General features: G+C 41.4%; 1 protein-coding gene across 1 annotated transcript in view; it reads right to left on the bottom strand.

The window, feature by feature from the left end:
• Igfbp7 (insulin like growth factor binding protein 7) overlaps positions 1–20,598 on the bottom strand; it is a 67,092-nt gene extending 46,494 nt beyond the window's left edge. Inside the window, exon 1 of the mRNA XM_015481769.2 lies at positions 20,352–20,598. Within this exon, the coding sequence (XP_015337255.1) occupies positions 20,352–20,583 (232 nt within the window). The 5' untranslated portion in view covers positions 20,584–20,598. The remainder of the gene's footprint in view (positions 1–20,351) is intronic.
• Between the last annotated feature and the right edge of the window lie 1,858 nt (positions 20,599–22,456).

Here is a 22,456-nt window from a genome sequence, read left to right on the forward strand (position 1 = left end):
TTTTTTTTTTTTTTTTTTTTTTTTTGGGGGGGGGTGGTGGTGCTGGGGATTGAACCCAAGGCCTCAAGCCCGCTAGACAAGTACTTGTCACGGAGCTACGTCTCCAGGCCTTAGGTTATTTTAAAAAATCATCTCTTTCCACATATGAAAGTGAACCACTTTTTTTTCATGGCAAACTGTTAGCCATCATTTTGGTGAAGAAAACTGTTGAAGAGTGAAATGTCATTCCTTTGAGAACACTGTCTAGGCAGATCTCTGACATTTTTTGGATTGGACTTTTTCCCACTGAATTTTGGGAATGATGTATTTTGCTACAAAACTTTTTACCAACCCCCTCACCTACCATGACCTAATCGATCACCTGGTTTTCAAAAGTGAATGGTTGTAGTTCACTGATGTCTGGTGGGGTCTGTGGTCTCTAAACACTAAACTTCTAGTCACCTTTTCAATTCACCTTCAGCAACTCTGTCTGAAATGGAATACTAAAAAGAGGAACTATCCTCCAGCTAGGGAGGTACGTACGAGATAGGCAGATACCACCCCAGTCCTCGCCACCCCTGTTCTCTGTCTTGCCAAGTGACCTTTCCCTGGCCAACGAGAATGGGCAGAAAATTGCAGAGTAGGAGGTTTCTGAGAAACATTTTCTCACCAGATAGAATGGGATGCATGGCTGGCATTTCCCTTTTCACCATCCCTTTGTCTCTACTGAGGGATTGATGATTGGACACACAGCAGCCTTCTTGCAACCATGAAAGGAAGACAAAAATCAACATGCAAAAGATAGTAAAGCAAAAAGACAGAAAGAACCAGGGCATTGCTGAGGGCATTGCTGAGCAGTTAAACCCATACCAGTGGCTATCCACTCCTGAACTGCTGCTCTGCAAGCAAATAAACCCCCTTTGGGACAAGCCACTGGAACCAGGTTTCCTTTTATTTGTGCCAAACATATTCCTTATGAATAGACCAGCTACTGCTCTTTTTGGCCATCCTTATTTTCTTCCCCTTTCCCAAATGCAATCATCTCCTTATATATATTGAGTAAAATATACAGTACCTTTACATCAGGTACATACTTATATACCTAAAAAGCATTGATGAACCAAAATATCATCATACAACTGATTCAGAAAATTGTCATGAAATATTCCTTCACTTCATTCTCCTAAGAATTTCTTGAGTCTGAGATAAATGTCATGCTTCCATGAGAAATCTACTACTTTCTGCTTTCTCTGGCAGTGTATGAAGTTAGGCCTTCCAGTTCTTATGATACACCCTGCTGTTTTTAAGCACTCAGTGGTCCCATTCTTATTCTGTAGAGCTGAAATATGCTTGTGCACACGTGCCCATACACACAAAGAGCCCATCTCCCCAGAGGACTCAATTTTATTTGAGCTGATTGAAAACGTAATTTGTTCTTCACAGAGTTCTTATGCTCTTCAGTGATGTAGGTTTTATTTTTATAAAATGCAAGTGAAAGTGGTGATTTATCTGATTACCTATTCTAATTTATTTTGCATTTTTCTCAGGGAATGAAACGATACACTGGTTATTTATTTTAGTTTTGCAAAACTAACAGACCCAGGCAGTGTGCACTCATTAGGAGTTGGATCACCTGCAATTAGGCAGGCTGACCATGGGAACTTGGGGAATAAATTTATCATGCTATATTAGAAAACTGCCATGGCCAAAAGGTGGAAATAAGTTATTTTAATTGACTAAAACAACAGCTGTGGATTCTCTGGACATTTTTCTTTAAAACCACACACATAATTTAACAAAACAAGCATAAGCCTATGTATTTCTACACACTAGAATCAGAGTAATTAGAGGTTGTGGAAATGCAGAATATTAACCGTACAAGAAATCTAAAGGAAGATACAAGGTTAGGAATGGAAACGGAAATGCACAGACTAAGAGTTGTGAATGAATGAATGAGTGAATCATCTGTTATGTTCAACTGCTCTGACACCACGTTTAGCTTCCTGTGGGTTGAGGTGTGGGTACGTGTGTGTGCCTGTGTGTACACCAGTTTGCTATTCCAGCTACACTGGAACACAAGTAATCAGGAGCTCTGCATGGGCACTCAAACACACTCAGCCCTGGTAGCCTAATTTATAATGTGGGGCAATACTTCCCCATAGGTTCTTCTAAGAATTAAAAAGGTGATATGTCTACGCATGTATGTGAAAATTCTTATAAACCACATTGTGCTGTTGTATTCTCTCTCCTTCAAATATGAGAAAACTTCTACTCCCAAATCACATGCAGCTTCTCTATTTTGTAAATACATTCTCAGCACTGTTTACTGTAGGAACAGGGATAGCTGCCTGCCTAAGGACCATTGTTGCTGAATATGCTGGAAGTGAAAGCCCTTGAGAAAGAGAGAGAAGCAAGGCTTCCCCAGCCTCTTTGAGGAATGAAGGAGGGCTCCAAGCACGTGTGGGGTAAAGTGTTGCAAAGAGATTCTTTGATGGTTTTAATAATCGAGTAGTGCACAGGCTCTCCCTGAGAGGTGAAGGGTAACAGTACCATTCACAAATAGATGACACAGTGGTCAACCATGGTCTTGGTGATATGCACAGAACTAGTAGTTAAAGAGATGCTGAGAATCATGGGTGTGGGATAGTCCCCCTCTTATCTGAGGGAGCTATGTTCCAAGATCTCCTGGGGGTGCTTGAAAGTGGGCAGTGCCAAACCCTATGTATATTCTATGCTTTTTCTTATACATACATAATTATGAAAAAGTTTAGATTATAATTTATAGCAAGAGATGACTGATACAAGAAGTATGACAATATTCTGAAATAAGAGCTATTTAAAGCTTATAAATTGTTTACTTCTGGAATTTTCCACTTAGTATTTTGAAACTATAATTGACTGCAGGTTACTGAAATCTTGGAAAGCAAAACCAAGGATAAGAAGACTACTGTATACCATGCATTGTAATTAAATAGAATAGTAAAGACTTTTTTTCCCTTCCATAAGTAACATCAAAGAGATCTCCAAATTTCACTCAGTTTTCTTTTCTTTTTTTTTGGTACCGGGGATTGAACCCAGGGGGCTTAACCCCTGAGCCACATGCCCACCTCTTTTTTATATTGTATTTAGAGAGAGGGCCTCACTGAGTTGCTTAGGTTCTCGCTAAGTTGCTGAACTTGTGATCCTCCTGCCTCAGCCTCCCAAACTGCTGGGATTATAGGCGTGCACCATCGCGTCCAGCTTCACTCAATTTTTACTGTTTACATTTCACATATGTGGCTGCTGACATACAGATATTTTCAACTATCCTACTAGGGATCTAGGGATGCAGTTTTTTTTTTTTACCTCAATCCAATTATGCACAAAGGAATATTCTTTCCATCTTCCTATTATTTTTAAATATTTGATTGGCCAAATTTGATTCTAACAAAAGAAAAGTATTACAGCAAATAGGTATCTTTCTTTCTGCTTTTGCTGGAAGAACTCTACATGATTTAAGATAGAAACTGCCAGTGCCTGGCAACCTTACATGCAAACTAGATAACTTGGCAGGACTCTTGGACTTCTGACCAGTAGCTGCAATTTTATAAATAGGAACTGGGATGCAGGTACAACCATCAACAGTCTCTATTGATGATAGTCACTCTCAAAACAAATCTGATCATAATTGAAAGGTAATTTCTGTTGTGTATTGGAAGTTTTGCTTTTAGCCTTTTGCTTTTATAGGAAAATGTGTTTAAATTGTTTTTAAAACTGGAATTACCAGTGTCAATACACTTCAAAAATTTTAGAAACATTTGTATCTTTGAATGAGTAATTCTCATTTACAACTTATTCTAAAGAGACACTTAGAGGAAAGAACTTTAGGTCTAAAGATGTGAGTAGAAAGTTTATTTATGACAGAGAAAAACATGAGTAAACTATGGTTCACTTAAAATATGCAGAATTAGGAATAATACTTATAAAAATCTATTTTCCTTTCATCAGGTGGGAACAATTAGTTATAAAAGTGAAATTACAGGGGCTGTGGCTATGGCTCAGCGGTAGAGCACTCGCCTAGTATGTGCAAGACGCTGGGTTCAATCCTCAGCAACATAAAAATAAATAAAATAAAAGTTTTGTGTCCAACTGTAACTAAAAAAAAAATGTGAAATTAGATTAGCTTACATTCCCAGGACACACAGAAGGCCCATGGCAGCTGAAATTAAATGAACATGGATATTTAAGTCTAGAATTGAAAATTCATCATGGTTTGTACAAAATGTGAAACATTTGACAATGAATTGTGGATCCCTAACTGGAATATGGTATCCTCATCATCTCAATAGGTCACTGCACCTACTGAAAATTTTGCTTTTACTCCTTTGCTAGGGAACTAGGTAGCAAGACATGAATTCAACTGTGAATTTTTTTTTTCTTAGCAGATATTGAGGTTATTAAACATGGCTGTAAGATTCCTTTGGAACAATATTTCTCTTCTGAGTTCAATTTGGAGCAAACAAACCTAAGATTCACTCATCTCCATTCTAGAATGTCACTTTGGGCGAAGTAATAACTAATTCACTGACATCCAGCCAGTTACATTATTTATAAGCTCCTACAATCTGTAATCACATCATAATGTATTCATAGGCCACAACTGTGAAAGTACCTTTGTTCATTTTTTCTCTTTCAGTAGAAATCGCAGAGAAAATATGCTTCCAGTGATTAAAAATAAAGGATTGAGAGCTGCATGCGTGTGTATTTTAACTGTCCGTCCTTTGCTCCTGAGCCCTTCTCTTGACCTGACTTACCCAGGAGCAATGGCCCGTTTTGCCTTTTCACACTTCACAGATCACACACATGGACCACCGGATTCTAAGGAACCACTTAGAAGGAACCACTATCTTTTCATCAGATTAAATTTCCTTATGGATCCAGCACAGCTTTGCAAGCAGCAGGCACTTGATGGGAATGAAGGGGAACTCTGAGAATTTTCCACTTGTATTGAAATCCACGGTAACCTTGTTTCCTCAGCTAGCTGGGGGGAAGGCTGGGGAGGGAAAGCAGCAGGGCGTCCTCCCACGAACCTTCCCTACGGCCACCCATGAAATGCCCCGGGAGTCCTGTTTGCAGGAGGTGAAGGGCAAAAAAGGTTTGTAATGGGCTAGCCCAAACAGGAATAGCATATGTGTTTTTAAGTTGAAGCAAGAGTCGATCCATGAATTATTCCCTGAAGACCTGCACTGTGCCCAGAACAATGTCGTATGTCTTGGGGCAGACCCAGGAAGCACAGTCCACACATGGGTTCTGCCTTCACGCTTAGGAAGTTCCCTAATGCTGGCTGTGGATCCCCTGGCCCTATCCAAACCCAGTCAATCCTCATTGGCAGGTTCTACATTTGCAATTCTCCCACTTGCTAACACTTATTTGCAAACCCCATATCAGATCATTTGCAAGACATCCAAAGTGGCGAGAAATTCGAGTCACTCAAAGTGCAGTTTCCAGTTGAGGTGCCATTTTGCCTCCTGACTTCAGGTCTCATTGTAAACAGGTGTCCCTTTTGCAATCAATTTAGTGCCACTTATTTTGTGTGTATTTGCTTTCTGTTGTCAATTTAGCTGTTCAGAATGGCCTCCAAGTGCTGTGCTGAAGTGCTGTCTTGTGTCCCCAGGAACAAGAAGGCTGTGATGTGCCTTACAGAGAATGTGTCTGATAAGCCTCATATGGTGCTGCTGGCTGTGAGTTCAATGTTAATGAGAATCCTAACATATATTAAATGAGGTGTCTTTAAACAGAAACACACACGAAACAAAGTTATGTACCACAGGTTGATGAAATTGTGGTCAGAGGCCCCTGGGATTCTAACTGTATCACCCCAGGAGCCGTGGTTCAGTGTTTGTTAATTCAGCACTCACAGAGACTTCCAGAATATAACTACCGCAGATAACAAGAATGCACCATACTTGTGTTTCCTCCACTGCTATTTAACTGAAAGGGAAAGCAGACTAGACTAACTTTTACTGAAGGCCAGTGGTGGCCTAAACACTATGGTAAGCATTTAAAAAAAGTTAACTTATATATCTCCCAAATCTGCCGGTGAGGCTGGTACCACTTTGATTTTACAGAGATGAGAAAACTGGTGCACAGGGAGGTTAGGTAAATTTCCCAACCTGACACGGCCTGTGGCTGTGGTAGAACATCATACACACTGCCTGGGAAATACTCGGGAATGATAAAATTGAATGGAACATCGCTCTCAGTCTCAGAGGTTTGTTTGGTTTTTTTGTACTGAGAATTTAACCCATGGGTGTTGCACCATTAAACCGCATCCCTAGTTTTTAAAATTTTGAGTCAGGGTCTCACTAAGTTGCTTAGAGCTTTGCTAAGTTGCTGAGGCTGGTCTTGAACTTGTGATCCTCCTGTGTCAGCCTCCCGAGTCACTGACATTACAGGTGTGTGCCAATGCACCCCTCTTCAGAGTTTTTTGGCCATAGAAAGTAAGTGTGAGGGAGAATTTGAGAAAATGCCAATAAGAAAGGTCTCAGTTGAGTGCTAAAAGATTCTCCTTTAGGTTAAGGGACCTATAAGCTGAACAGAGCATCTTCATCCTATTAGGATTCCAGAAAGGTGACAGAGAAAGGTGGCCTCCTATCAGTGTGAAGGTTCCAAGGAGGCACATAATAAGTACACCTTTAACTGTTCATTTATTTACTCAAAAAGTGTGCATTAAATACCTCCCAGGCTCAGGGACTGTTTGACACTGGGGATTTAGTGGTGAACAACAGATAAAGACACTAGGCTCAAGGAATGTGTGCTCTGGAGAAATAACTGAAAGAATGGATCATGTGGCTTTAGGTAAATACTTTTCTCAAAGTGCTGTGTTTTCTCAAAATTTAAAAATACCAACAATACTGATAGATGTAAACATACTTTTATTTTGCCTGATGTAGGTAAGATCTCTAAAATGGCCAAGGAGTTAAGAGGTAGCCAGACTAGAGCCAGGCATGGTGGTGCACGCCTATAATCCCAACAAATTGGGAGGCTGAGGCAGGAGAACCACAAGTTTGAGACCAGCCTCAGCAACTTAGTGAGGCCCTAGGCAATTTAGCAAAACCCTGTCTCAAAATAAAAAAAAAAAACTAAAAAGAACTGGGGATGTGGCTCAGTGGTTAAGTGCCCCTGGATTCAATCACCAGTACCTTAAAAAAAAAAAAAAAGTAGCCAGGTCATCACACTGCCTGCCTGACACGAAGCCATCCTATGTTTCAGGGCATCCACTTTGGGTGGTGGACTTCATATTCTTTTTTCCCTTTTTATTGGTGCATCATAATTATACACAACAGTGGGATTCACTGTTACGTTTGTACATGCAGACAAGGTAACAGTACAACTCGGTCCAGTTCATCCCTATTTACCTTTTTCCTCCCCACTTCCCTCCCTTTGGTCCCCTTCCTCTATTTTGTTGATCTCCCTTCTATTTCCATGAGCTATCCCTTCTTTTTTTTAGTCCTTTTTTTTCTCTCTTTTTCACATGAGAAAATATATGACCTCTGACTTTGGCTTATTTCACTCAACATGGTGTTCTCCAGTTTCATCCATTTACCAGCAAATGACATATTTTTTCAGTCTGCTTTATGGCTGAATAAAACTTCATTGTAAGCTGGGCACAGTGGCATAAACCTGTAACCCCAGCAGTTCGGGAGGCAGAGGCAGAGGATTGCTAGTTCAAAGCCAGCCTCAGCAACTTAGCAAACCACTAAGCAACTCAGTGAGATCTTGTCTCTAAATAAATACAAAATAGGCCTGGGGATGTGGCTCAGGGCCTGAGCACCCACTGAGTTCAATTCCAGGTTCCCTCCAAAAAAAAAAAAAACCTTCATTCTTTATATATACCACATTTTCTTTATCCATTCATCCACTGAAAAATACTTAGATTGGTTCTATAATTTGGCTATTGTAAATTGTGCTGGCACACAGAGGGATATGCATGTATTGTCATAGTATTCTGTCTTAAATTTTATTTATTTGTTTGTTTTTGGTACAGGGGATTGAAGCCAGGGGTGCTTAACTACTGAGCCATATCCCCAGCCCTTTTTGTTTTTTTAGTTTTTATTTGAAGCAGGGTTTTGCTAAGTTGCTTAGGGCCTCGCTAAATTGCTGAGATTGTCTTTGAACTTGTGATCCTCCTGCCTCAGCCTCCAGAGTCGCTGGGATGCAGCACTATGCCTGGCCATAGCTGGGTCATATGATGGTTCCATTCCTGGTTTTTTGAGGAACTTCCATACTGATTTCTGTAGTGGTTGTACTTATTTGCAACACAACAGTATAAAAGTGTTCCTTTACGCACACATTCTCGCCAGTGTTTATTGTTATTTGTATTCTTGATGGATGCCATTCTAACTGGAATGAGTGGAAATCTCCGTATAGTTTTGATTTACATTTTCCTAATTGCTAAAGATATTGAACAGTTTTTCATATATTTGTTGGCCATTTGTACTTCTGAACAGTGTCTGTTTAGTTCATTTGCCCATTTACTGACTTGGTTATTTCTTTTGTATTGTTTGTTTTGGTGGTAAGATTTTTGAGTTCTTTATATATTCTGGATATTCATCCTTTGTCAAAATATTAACTAGCAAAGATTTTCTCCCATTCTGCAGGCTCTCTTTTCACACTGTTTCCTTTGCTGTGCTAAAGCTTTTTAATTTGATGCTGTCACACTTATTAATTCTTGGCATTATTTCCTGAGCTTTAGGTGAACTCAATATTCTGAAAAGTCTTCCTGCTGCAAAGTACTAGATGTTGAATAACCTGGGCAAACATTGCCCCATCATTATTAGAAAAATCCCTAAGGAATGTGACACCCCCAGCGTCCCTGGAAATTCTTTTTAAACAGTAGTTCTGTACCTGGGTAGGACATTAAATCATCAGGAAAGTGTCAGAAATCCTGCTGCCCAGGTCACATCCAGTTTGATTAAATCAGAATGCTGAGTGGAACTGGGCATTAGCATTTTGTAAAACTCCCCTGGCGATTCTGATGTACAGCCAAGGTGGAGAAACACTGCTGTAAAGGATGATGGAGTGCCTTGTGAGTGGAGAGTTGTTAGTCCCAATGTTCTGTCAATTTCACTCAAACTTGCTGATGCTGGTAGATCTGAAAATTAATTCGTTTTCTTGAACCTGCTCTCCGTGCCCTCATTTCTTTTACTCTCCATCCAATACTGAGAGGTGAACATTATCATCTCTCAGATGCAAAAAGCCAACCTAAGTGGGTACCTCCTGAGTCTAAATTTGCCCATTATAGTTAAGTGTTTTGATTTTTAAAATGAGTTCCTGCTAAGCTGAGGCTACACATGTAAGCCAAAGAACAGACACATGGATTGCAGCAAAGAAATTATTTTTTCCATCAATAAGACTCCACCAGCCAAAGATAATACTTAACATGTCCCTACTGGGTACTAATTATATTCTTCTTTCTCCAAACTATGATTTTGATTCACATTTCTCTTTGGAGCCAATACTTTGTTTTAAATGTACTAACCAACCAAAAAATGACTGATCATTTCCAATGTACAAAATACTGATAGAATATGCAGGATAGAGATAGGACAATAATTACTGAATGTGAGTGACCTCTGTATCTGAACACCTCTAAAAGGTACTATTAGAAAATAGCATATGTGACATTAAGCCTGGAGATGAAAATATTCTATGCTGCAAAGCAAAACACACTGTTCAGCATCCTGGATAGATCCCAATAGACTGTGCTGTGCCCTGGGATCTCCCAGGAGACAGGGTAGAACTTCTTGCCCTAGAATCCTTGCAGAGCAAGGTGGAGGGTTCCAGGAATTTATTTATAAGAACATTATCTGCAATTGTTTTGCATAGACCTAAACACAGGCTTTAGCTCCAACCAGGAGACACACGAGGCAATACTGTGTTTGGACTGGTTGAAGTAAGACATAAACACATCAAAGTAAAGGTATTTATAAACTAACTCATACTTGGTTTTATAGTGCTAATTATAAAAATGGAAATGAAACAGAATTTAATGAGACCTTTCTAAATACCGGGTCCCAATGTTGTTCATGAATTATCATGCTTCTCAACAATTCTAAGCAGTGGACATTATTATTATACCAGCTTTGCAGATAAGAAAACTATAGTTAGGGTCATACAAATAGTTAAGTGGCAGAATGGGGATTTAACCGAGGTGATCTGTCTTCAAACTGTACATCTGGAACAACTGTGCTCTATTTCCTCACATATAGCAGCTAAGTCTTGGTAGCTGGTGGACCCAACACACCACAAAAGTGAAGGCAGTTGGTAGGGATGGGCTGGGATCAGCCTTGGCCTACCATCCAGCCCAAGGTCACCATAGGATAGACATCCTTTAGGCTTGTCCTGAGTGGGGCAATAGATTTGGGCTGCTGTGTGGAGTGGATCAAACTAAGATATGTGAAAAAACTTCATCCTAATATAGTGTCAAGAAAAGGGACAGCCACCTTTCCTGGATGACATGGACTGAGTTGGCTACCTTTCAGAGGGAGCACGTCAAGTTTTTGTTTATTTGTGCTCAGATGGGGACATGTCAGGTGCAGCTCATGAGTCTGAGGATGGAGTGAGGGTTTGCATTGAGCAGAACTTGCCATTTATACAGCTGCTGGTTCAGCTCTGTACCTAACAAAGGTTAGGGGGGTGGGGAAAGAACACCAGATTTCTTTGAGCTCAGCCAGATCAGAAAAAGTGGCAGTGTGCAATGACAGGTCAGGCAGGATGGGCAAAGAGAAAGAGGCCTCAGATGAGGACGCAACAGGAGGCAGGAGTGAAGAAGGGGGCTGCTAACTTTACCTCATCATGACTGGTTCTGGAAAGGCCTGTCCTGCCCTGCCAGTTATCTCCTAGTGAACCAGAGGCTCTGTGGTGCAGAAAGAGCCAAGTCAGATCAACTTTTCCCTCCTGCTCTGAGCCTCTGATCTGAGGTACACCTGGGCAGAGAGGACCTGAAGCCCTGGCCTGTCAAATATTTGGCAGCGTCTTGATCTCTGCCCCAGCTGCCCTCTCCAGCTGGGCTGAGCATCTCTAATAAGCAGCCACACTGCATGGATCCCTCGTGTCTAACTCAGAGCAGTGGTGCTGTGTGTGCATTTCATTCTCCATCAAAAGCTGGATGGCTTCCTGAGGTGGGTCCTTTGGAAGCCAAGGTTGCTATGTAATTGCTGAAGCAGACATTGAAATTCACTTTTGGATCCCTGAGCAGAAAGTTCTGAAAGATCCCATGGAGAAGGAACGGGCATTGCATCCTGCAGGCTCGGGCTACCCTGACAGAATCCTGAAGCCTCATTTTTGTGTGGTCTCTTTCAAAACCTTCTGCCAGTTCCAGGAGATCTATTTCTTGATAATTTTCTCTTTCTTGCTTGGGGGTCAAGCCAGAGGAGAACAGAGCAGATGTCAGATCTAAAGCTTTCCCAGTCCTGCCACTTGACCACTGGCCTGCTAATCTAAGGTGATGCAAATGAAATGCCTTTGAACCTTTTTCACTCAGGGGAAAAGACAAGCCCCTGTCAAGTCCCTTCTTCAAGCAAAATGCCATGAAAGGACAGGGTGATTGCAGTCAGCTGCATCTCTGCCTGTTAGGCCATTAAAGTGCTCTTCTTTTTTCCCTCCCAGAAAGTCAAAATGTATTATCCTTAACTGAATTCTCAGATCCCTACATGGATTTTTCTTCTGCAAGTTTTCACGTGGCCAACAACAACAACAACAACAACAAACAAGAGGGTGTTTCAATTACTAAAAATTCAAATTCCTTCAAGAGAGAAGCCCTACCATAGTCTATACCTTACCATGTTTACTACACCTTAGTAAACATTAAAGCTGGGAAAGCATGTCTTCTTGGAACCTGTTGGCCTGACCTAGAGCAGTGCTGGGATCAGGGGTCAAGGTCAATACTCAGGGTTAAAACCTTGGTGAAAGTGAATACTTCCCGCATGTGAACAGCTAGCGATTTCTCTCCTCCACAGCTAAGAGCTAATGGAAAGGCCCCGCAAATGATCAAAGAGCACACAGAAGTATTAGGCTCCAGGAGGAGCCTAATACTTATTATCGGCCCCAGCACACTGATCCTTTATGTGCTTCCTAATTGCAATTGTGGAGGTGGGCACCAGTTTCCAGTATGGCCCCAGAAGGCCTGATGTTAGACTGTATGAAGAAGGGACCTGTATGAAGAAGTCAGACCACATCCACCACCTCCATGGGACACATTCATTCATTTAAGAAATACTGTCCTCCACTGAACATAGCATGACAATTGTTATAAGGTGTACCAATGTGTACACAAAGTCAATTAAACTGACTTAAAATTTGTTCTTGTACAGGGTTTCCATTTTATGTTCAGTGCAAGAGCTTTTTTTAGACCTATTTAGACATGAAGGTATCATATCACCCTTGTCAATTCATGAGAAAAAAAGTGCAAAATAAATTCATAAAGGTATTTCCAAAACTTTTCCATATCTAAGGGTTTGACTTTGGAATTACCTTTTTTGTGTGTGTATGTATCAGGGATTGAACCCAAGGGTGCTTAACCACTGAGCCATGTCCCCAGCCCTCCTTATATTTTTTATGTTGAGACAGGATCTTGCTAAGTTGCTTAGGGTCTTGTTAAGTTGCTGAGTCTGGCTTTGAACTTGTGATCTTCCTGCCTCAGTCATCCAAGTTGCTGGGATTATAGGTGTGCACCACCACGCCTGGCTGAATTACTTTTTTAAAAAACAAAATTTTATTTTGAAGTGATTTCAGATTCATAAAGAGAAAAACATGACAGAGAGCCAATTCTACTGGTCTCTGTAACACACAGAACAGCAAGGCTGTCAAAAAACTGAGATTCAAGTTCCAGAAGTGTATATACTGGCTGTGTGATGGCTGACGTGTAGTTTCCATCTCTGGACACTGGGATACATTCCTCTTACCTTCCAGGGTTGTTGTGCACAGGAAGTACAGGACCGTCTATCAGAGCCCTCGGCAAACTCTAAAGCACTGTAAAGCACTATGTCAGCTACCATTGTCACTGCAAGGCAGACAATGCAGACAGAGTCCTTGCCCCTGAGGAGTTCACAGGTATCTGTTGCCCTATGGTTTGAACAGTGCTTTCCTATCTGTTGTATGATTTGACCTTGGCAATGATCTTTTGCGGGCAGACTACATTCCTCTTCATTTATTACAAACATTTTCCTGAAGTTGTGAGCAGTGTTTTTTCGTAGTGGTCAAGTCTTCTTTGAACCTGTTGGCTTGCCCTTGGCCTTCTCAGCACTTACCGTGGGTAACTTCATCTTCTATAAATGGGGCTTTGTCAACACTGGGTTACTAGGTCTGTTTTACCTGGTCTGAACCTTCTTATTTTTCAGAAGCAAAACTTCTCTGCAGCCTTGGCCTGCTTTGGGGAACAGGGTCCCCTCCCTGGGTTTCCTGGACATTCCCGGGTAACCCTCTGTGCCTGGTGGGGACATTGAAGGGGCAGGGCTGTTAGCTCCAGCTGTTTCTAATTAACCTCGCCCTGCCTTCCTTAATAGAATGGAAAAGGCAGTTCAACAAATTATGCTTGTTCAAAGGATACATTATTTGCCATTAATCTAACTTTGGGGATAAAACAGAGTTCCGCTCTTTAACACATCAATTTTAAGTAAAAAATGAACAGTTTCCCCCCCCCCCAATACTTTATCAACTCTGCTTTCTGCTCATGATAAACCCACATTCTCTTCAAGGCCTGGGGGTGGAGTGTGGAGAGGGTGGCCTTGCTTGACCTGGAAAATCCATGTAGAACCTGCTTAGGAAGATTTTCATGGACATTTCTAGTGTCCTCCACCCATACACAGTACAAGGAAATCTTTAATAAAATAAACAGGCGCATTAATTTAAAAGTACACTTAAGTCTCCCCTTTCAAAGCTTTCTAACTGTGACACTCCTAAATTACAAAAGAAAATTGCATTCATATATCCCCTGGCTTAATAGTTTTTTTAAAAAAAAAAACAATAACTCAGGTTTCCCTTTCTACCATTATGAAGAACAAAATGTTGTTTGTTCTATAGTTAAAAGCACAGCTGAGGTCAGATGTGTGGGGTAGCTGAGGGGGAAGGAAGCGCCACGATCTTATCCACTGGGAGGAGGAATCTAGAGTGAGGAAGGCCGTCTGGCCTTGGACATCACCCAAGGGTGTTTTGTCATTGAACTATCCAAAAGAGAGCCTTATAAGGCAGTTTCTTCTAGAAGGCAAGGCTGCAGTGGACCCTGAGGGCAGGCTCTAGGGACAGGAGGGGAATCACAGTTAAAGATGTCAGAAAATGCTCCGCTTTGTCACCCAGTACAGTGCAGAAGACTCCAAGTTTAAAAATCCTCTTGCTTCCCTCCCCGTCCCCCACAGGTTATTTCTCAGCTCTTCTGCTGAGATTCTGCTGACTCCCACATGACCCTGTTAAAGTATTTGACAGTTTTTACTAAAAAGTTCTTCCTGGTGTATAATTCAAATGTGCTTTTGGGGTCTATTTAATTCCAGACTTTAAAATTCTAGTTCACTGAAGAATGGTAATTCAAGAACTAATTTCTAAACAATGAAGGAACATTCATTCATTCTTTGGACTACTTTTCTCTAAAAGGATCTGGTCCTTTAGGACCCTGCCTCAAGACTGCCCATTTTCTTCTTTTCTAAAGCTTCTTCAGGTTCTCAAATCTTCCCTACAATGTGGAGATTAAAACTGGGTAACATGTTGACAGCAGCACAATTCACAAGAGCCAAACTATGGAACCAGCCTAGGTGCCCACCAATGAGTGAATGGATAAAGAAAATGTGGTATAGATACACAATGGAGTTTTATTTAGCCATAAATTAAAATGAAATTATACAGCATTTGCAGGAAAATGGATGGAAGTAGAGACCATCATGTGAAGCAAAATATGTCAAACTCAGAAGGTCAAGGGTCGTCTGTTTCATCTTACGTGTGGAAACTAGAGAGGAAAAAGGAAAACAAAGGTGGGAGTGGATCTCATGAAAATCAAAGGGAGATCGGTACAGGGAAGGGACCAAGTGGTGGGAAGCAGGGAGGAAAGGGGTGATATTGGCCAATTTATATTGTTACATTGAGTGCATGTACGAATATGTAACAACAAATCCCATCATACCTGAAACTACAATGCATCAGTAAGAAAATGTGGGGAAAAAATCTGGGTAAAGTGATAATAAGGAACAGGTGAGTCATTTACCATTCTAGAAGTTTCTATGCTCAAGATGGGCAAGTGAAGTCAGAAAAGTTTCAAAAACATTTTACTGTGCTGGGGCAGACTCTTAGGAATATGTCCCCCCTTTGTTGATCTGAATAGTGGGGGGTCAGAGGAGGGAAAGAATCTATCTCCTGAAATGAACAAGGACCTGTACTTGCCATTCGTTTGAGACCTGAGAGAAACACTGAAGGTCTTGTCAAGAAGGAACCTAGACCTCTCTACTGGGTTATGGTGACAGCTCCGGGTGGGAATCTCTGCAGTCTTGGCCCTTCCCGATCCCTTAAGGGTGGACAAGAGGTTTCCTAAAGGCACAAATCCAATTATATCACTTGGTGGCTCCCACTGCCCTGGTGCTGGGGTCTCCATACCCTAGTGGCTGGAAGGTCCACCCTCACTGACTCTGTGCAGTGTTCTGCAGCCACCTCTGCCCTCCTGCTGCGAGGCGGCTCTGGGGAACCACAGGCTGTTCCTTCTGCTTACAATGTTCTGCTTATCTCCCATCTTTTAAAAAACCTTTATTTTTAACTGACAAGTAAAACTGTATGTATTTATGGTATACAACATGACGTTTTGATGTATGTGGGCACTGTGAAATGGCTGAAGCAGGCTATGTAGCATACCAGTTCCCTCTCATAAACACTTTTTTTTTTTTTTTTTTTTTTTTTGTGCATGGTGAGAACATTTAACATCAACTGTCTTAGCAGCTTTTGAGATTCAGTATATTATTAATTATAGTCACCATGATGTGCCACAGATCTCTTGGACTTTTTCTCCTAATTGAAATTTGGTGTCCTTTAACCAACATCTCCCCAACCCCAACTCAGCTTCTGATAACTACCATTTCACTATCTCCTATGATTTGGACTTTTTGGGGTTTCACATATAAGTGAGATCATGTGGCATCTGTTTTTCTGTGGCAGGCTTATTTCACTTATATCTTCCAGGTTCATCCATGTCATTACAAATGACAGGACTTCCTTCTTATTAAAGGATGAATAGTATTCCATTGTGTATATGTGCCACATTTTCTTTTCCTCTTTATTATAACTCCATGCCAACCTCCAGAGTAGCACCACTTCTCCAGCCAATTCATTCTGTCCCTGCCTCAGTCTGGACATCACTCTTCCTTGAAGTCATTCCTGGCTCTTCCTCCACAGCTTTGGATCCCCTCTTCTGGGCCCCCTGACTGTTTTCATGGTGGGATTGAGTTTAGCTCTGACTTGACGTCCCCCAAGATAAAACAGACCATAAACAATTTAATTTTGGAACTCCACATGGTAAGGCACTTTCTTAAGAAGACTCCTTTGTTTAATCAACAAATATTTACAAAATGCCTAACTATTAGCCAGCTGTTGTATGTGTAAGGAATTATAAGATAGAGTCCCTCTTTTGTGATGCTCACAGTCCAGTGGGGGAAGACAGTCAGGGAGCCCTTTGGAGAGTGGGGAAGGTCTATACCAGAGGGGCTTGTTCTCCTCTAAGGTCCGTGGTCTTGCTGGTCCCTTTCTGAAGTCCTCACCCATGTTCTTGGCATTTTGGCATGGCTCTGCTAACCTCAATGAATACTGCTTTTTCATCTCAAGCCTCTTCCCCACTTGCCTGTTTTAAATTCTTTCACAGCATCTTCGATGATGGGAAAATATCTGTCTACTTGTTTCTATCTAAAGCTTTGTCTATTTTATTCAAGGCTGCTGACCCTGAGACTAGAAGAGTGCTGGCCCATTCACAAGCTCATTCATTCATTCACCTGAAGTGTGTGTATTACACGCCAGGCACTTATCCCCATGGGGATAAGAGGGAACAAAACTCTCTTCCCTCTTGGAGCTTACTTTCTGGTTGAATAATGAGTACGATTAATATCCATCAAGTGCTTTCTATGGATAATCTTTGTGCCATTTAATCCTCACACCAACTCTAATTAAGTATGTGCTCATCCCCATTTTACAAGTGTAGAAACTCCTGGGCAAGTTGCTCAAGGCTATCCTTTGTAAGTGGTAGCTTAAGCTCCACACCCAGGGAGTATGGTTCTGCTGAACACTGCTAGGAGAACAAGAACATCATGGTGGGGCAGGGGAGAGTCAGGGTGCTTCACAGAGAAAGTGGAAAGGTCCTTGAAGGGCAGATAAGAGTTCAAAGGGTGAAAAGATAAGCCAGGGAGAGTGATTATGCATTCCAGGCAAAAGAACAACATCTACAGAGGTGGGAGGCCAAAGAAATAGGATGCCTTGAAAACAGAACAGCAGAAACCATGTGCTGTGGCTACAGCCTCAAGGACTTTGGAGAGAAGAGGCCAAAACAGCAGACCGAGTCACACCATGCAGAGCCTCCTGACCCTCCCTGGTGGGCAGTCTGAACTTGGTCTTAAATGCACTGAGAAGGAAGAATCTTAAGAATGACTGATTCCTCTTGAGGGAGAAGAGGGAACAGTATCCAGCAGTATCATAGTGACCAAAATAGGATTGCCAAGGACCTGACTTAAAAGGATCACCAATAAAAGGGGTAACTAGGAATTGGAATAAAGGAATACCAGGTTCTCTTCCAACATTGAGATTTCATTATACACCTCTGCTTCTCTTTATTAACTTCTTTTTATTAAACAGAACTGTCAAGTTCCACTTTCCAATTACCCAGCTTTGCAGGAGCCTCAAAAAGATGTGATGTCACTAAATCCATGATGACAGTTCTCAGATTTGGGATTATTAGCTCATAATCTGTCAGATTTCCAAGCAGATAGCTTTGCCTTCTTTTGCAGAGAACCAGAAAATAAGCTGAACAAGATCTCTCTAAGAGGGTGAGTGAAGTGGTCTCAGTAAAGATTGGGAGTGGCTCCAGGGTTTCAGGGAAAGTGCTCTGGGAGTTTGCAACTTGTACTCAACTTGTACTCATACTTTCTATCTAATCATCATCATCATCATCATCATCATCATCATCATCATCATCATCAATATTATTCTTGGCAGTGCTGGGGATTGAACCCAGGGCCTGTGCTAGGCAAGTGTTCTACCATTGAGCTACACCCCTAGCCTTTATGTGACCTTTTATTTATCTACCTATTTATTTATTTTTGATCAACAAGATGAGATTTGTTCTGTGCACCACAGCACATAGCACGATATGGACTGTATCTAACTGTTCATTAAATAAGGACAAAAGAACAGAGTGCAGACTGAACCAGATCATTGAGGCTAAGTTCCACAATGCCTCTTCACCTTCAGTACTCAAGCATTATTCAAGTTTCTTTTGAGGACAGAAATGACTAGAGAAAGATAGAAAATGCATTTCCTATGCTTTGGTACAAAAATAAAGGGTACTCTGTCCCATTTGTTTCTATAATTGTCAAAACACATGCATGAGTCCAGGAGAAATAATACATCAGGAGACTTGGTTTTCACCCTTTCCATCTCTGCTGGGAAAAGTGCCCTGATGGACCTCGTATTCCTCTTCTGTTTTCTCTGGGCATTTTCCCTCTCAGGAATCAGACCTGGTACCTCTTAGTTGAGGTTGAGAAGAAAGGCTAGCTTATGTCAAGATTTATAGTTTTAGATGCTATTTCTCCTAACATTTTCCCAAACATAAAGAAAAGTCAGGTTTGTACCTTCAAGGGGTTTGCAGTCTAGAGAAGTACCAAGGAATGGAGTGTCCAGAGTAATGAGGAAGACTGGTTCTGCTTGACCCTTAGTCTCAATATTTTACCATATCCTAAGTGACTATTGAGAGAAGTAAGTAACAGGAGAGAAAGGGATAAAACTAGCTACAAACTAGAAAATCACATTTGAAGAATCACCAGGCCAATCTTCATCTCTAAGGAAAGTATCAGTCATTTTGAAAGACTCTGGGGGGAAAATTTCCCTGGGAATGTTTATAAGAAAATCTCAATATTTGAAATGAATTCTTCAATGATGTACATTTTTATTTTCATGATGTAAATGACAAATGAGATCCAAAGAAAGAATAGCTGTTTCAGTGAGAAACATATATAGATTATTACAGGTCGTGATATCTAAGCTTAAGGTGATAATACTATAAATAGTTAACAATAAGTTACAGATTTAAGACTTTTGACAGTAAACTTTGAAATTAATGATATACAACCTATTAGTATATATGGACTTCTGGAAAAAACTCTAAGGAAAAAAATATTACTCGAAAATTTTGGAGAAAGTATGAACTGCATTAAAGAAGCAACTGGTTTTTGTGATCTCAGTAGAATAGTCTCCCCTCCCTTTTCTACCTTGGCTGGGACCAGGAGAGGAGCTGCCAACCATTGGACTTCTAACTTTCCCTTGAAACTACTGCCCATGGAAAATGTTATTTCAGGCATTAGAGTTAAAATCTGTTCTTTTATTTATTTATTTTTGCAAGTCCGGACTTTATTTCTCCCACTTCATTTATGGCAATCTTGAGCTTGTGTGGAATAAAATAAACAAACATAATCTCAGAAATATTTCTGCTGAATGTAGCGCATGCTGGGGACAAATCATGAAAAAAATTGTCATAAGCTTCACAATATAAATTACATCATAAAAAGTTTCTTCAAAGAGTTTGTTTTATTTTTGCCCATATGATAATTAGTCAGCCAGATTACTGTTTGAAAATTGATAAATTCCAGTAAGTGAACATTAAAAATATGAAATCCCATTAAAAACTTCTTACAATGTAGCCAATTAAGGGGGAAACAAACAACTTTCTGAAAGTCCTTACTTTCAAATTTGTCAAACTCCCTCTCCTTTCTCCATGTCACTTCTTTACACACCCCAGCCAAGAAAGAATGACAGGAAAATGGGTTCCCAAAAGAGTGGGGCCAGCTCTTGCTAATGGACTTGCCAGCTGTTGGTAAGAGTTGGAGAGCTTTTGGGATGCAGGAGCCTGAGGTCTCGGAAAATCTTTTCTATATATACACCCGGTACTGGGAGTTCTCATTTTCTTGGCTCATGCACTAAATTCAAAACCACCAAAAAAAGAGAAGGGAGGCGTCGCCCAAGGCTCCTGGCATCCCGCGGCTGCCAACTCCTCCCCTCCCTTCTTTCTCCAGGGATGCCCTCCAGAGGAGTCATGGGTACCAGCCGGGCGCCGGGTCTGGTCAGCCCGCGCGCACCGGGTAGGCGAGGAAAGCGCTCGTGCCCACCTTGCTCGCAGGTGCCCTTGCTGACCTGGGTGATGGCCGTCTCCCCGCGGCTCTCGGCCCTCAGGCTGGCGGCGCGCAGCTGGCACCCGCTGGAGTAGGTGGTGCCATCGCTGCCGCACACCGGGTAGCGGCTCTTGCACACGCACACGCCGCTCACTGCCGGGCCGCCGGCTGCTGCCCCGGCTNCACAGAAGGGCTGGGGAGGCCCCGCTGGCTCCCGCTCAGTCCCCATCCGCCGTCCCCGCGGGGCCTCCCCAGCCCTTCTGTGCTGGCGGTTCAGAGCGAATGGCTCCCTCGCCCTCTGGTGCCTCACCTTCCTGGTCCAGATAGTTACACTTTTAAACTACAACGAAAACTTTGAGATGACCTAGGATCTAATAAATTCTCCATCGTCCTGGGTTGCCTGAGTGTTGATTATTCTGCGGCGTGGGAAGCTCTTTTAAGAACAAGCCATTAAGAAGAAGAAGAAAATGCCGATTTTGTATCCTCACTGTGGTCTTGGGTGATAAGCTGAAAGGACAAATCTTTGCCCACTACTTTTCTTTTAGGCTCTTTAGAGTCGTCCACCTCTCATACTGCACAAAACCCTATACTTTCTTAGTTTTTTTTTTTCCAAAAAAATTTATTCTTGTTAGTTATACATGACAGTAGGATGGATTTTGAAATATAAAGTATGACTTCCTATTCTTGTGGTTGTACATGACGTGGAGTTATACTGGGCATGTATTCATATATGAACATAGGAAAGTTATGTCCCATTCATTCTACTGTCTTATGTTAAGTTTTAAATCTGATGCTGGAATCCATGAGAGGTGTGTCATGTCTTAAATTCATACTACATTACGTTGGACCTCCTCAAACCTCTCTGAGCTGGGGTACTAGGGAGCCCAGCTCATCAGGGGAGGCGCCACTGAAGCACCTAAAGCACCCCCAGTTTTCTCCAGCATTCTCATGAGGGGTTAGACCTGAATGATTCTTTAATCTTTCTGTGAAGTGCTCTGCAAACTCAACTTTAAGGCTTTTCAAGAATATTGGCCCTTAGAACCCCTTCTCTGCAGATTTTGAAGTAGTTTTCATTTTCAAATTGAATCCATAACATTGTAGAGGACATCATTCTGCTTGTCACATGTTAGTTTTTTTGTATCCTTTTTTTCTTGGCATAAATCCAAGGATGTGTAGGTTTGCTAACCGAAAGTGAGAAGACAAATTTGTTTCACAGTGCCATCAGCAATGTATAGAACTCACTCTGATAGTCATCCTGGGATTATTATTGTAAAGCTTTTTGAAAATTAATCACAAAATTGGGGGGTGGGGGTGGGGACAAACACCTTTCTATCTAGAAAACCTGATTCTGCTTTTTGTCTTCTATTTAGTGTATTCTGGAAAATTGGCACCTTTTGAAAAAGGTCATATGTTGACATTACATTGTTTAAAAAACAATGGTCTGGACATAATGGGGGCATGCCTGTAATCCCAGTGGCTCAGGAGGCTGAGGCAGGAGGATTGCAAGTTCAAAGCCCGCTCAGCAACTCAGCAAGGTCCTAGATAACTTAGTGAGACCATGTCTAAAAAAAAAAGAAAGAAAGAAAAAGGGCTGGGAATGTGGCTCAGTGGTTAAGCACTTCTGGGTTCAATCCCTGGTGGCAAAACAAAATAAAACAAAAACAACAACAAATGAAAAGTCTTTAGAGGAGTTTTCCTAAATATTCTTGCCTTTGTCTCAAAGTAAGAGATAACAGTCCTAATTGAAACAATTGCAGAGAGTACCTTGTTAAGTATTTTATTTCAGTTTTATTAATTCAACAGTCAGGATCCACTAAATTGGTTTCACATTTACTATAATTATCTGACATAGTTTTAGGTTCTCCAGAAGCAGCCCTTGAGACAAGGATTCCAGAACAAGTAGTTTATCTGAGTGGTCACATCAGGACATTCCTCTTGGGACTGGAATGAGTGTGAGTTGAGTAGGATGGAAAGATGCCAAATCAAGGTGCTTATACTGGCAGGCTTTACAAGTTGCCTGTGTGTGCAGGGCAGGTGAACAGGCTCTGAGGGCAGCTGAACCTATCACTACTGTCCTGCATGGTGTGCTAAAGCATGCATTG

The sequence above is a fragment of the Marmota marmota genome, unplaced genomic scaffold, assembly GCF_001458135.2.
Source record: "Marmota marmota marmota unplaced genomic scaffold, marMar, whole genome shotgun sequence".
In the NCBI taxonomy this organism is placed as follows: domain Eukaryota; kingdom Metazoa; phylum Chordata; class Mammalia; order Rodentia; family Sciuridae; genus Marmota; species Marmota marmota.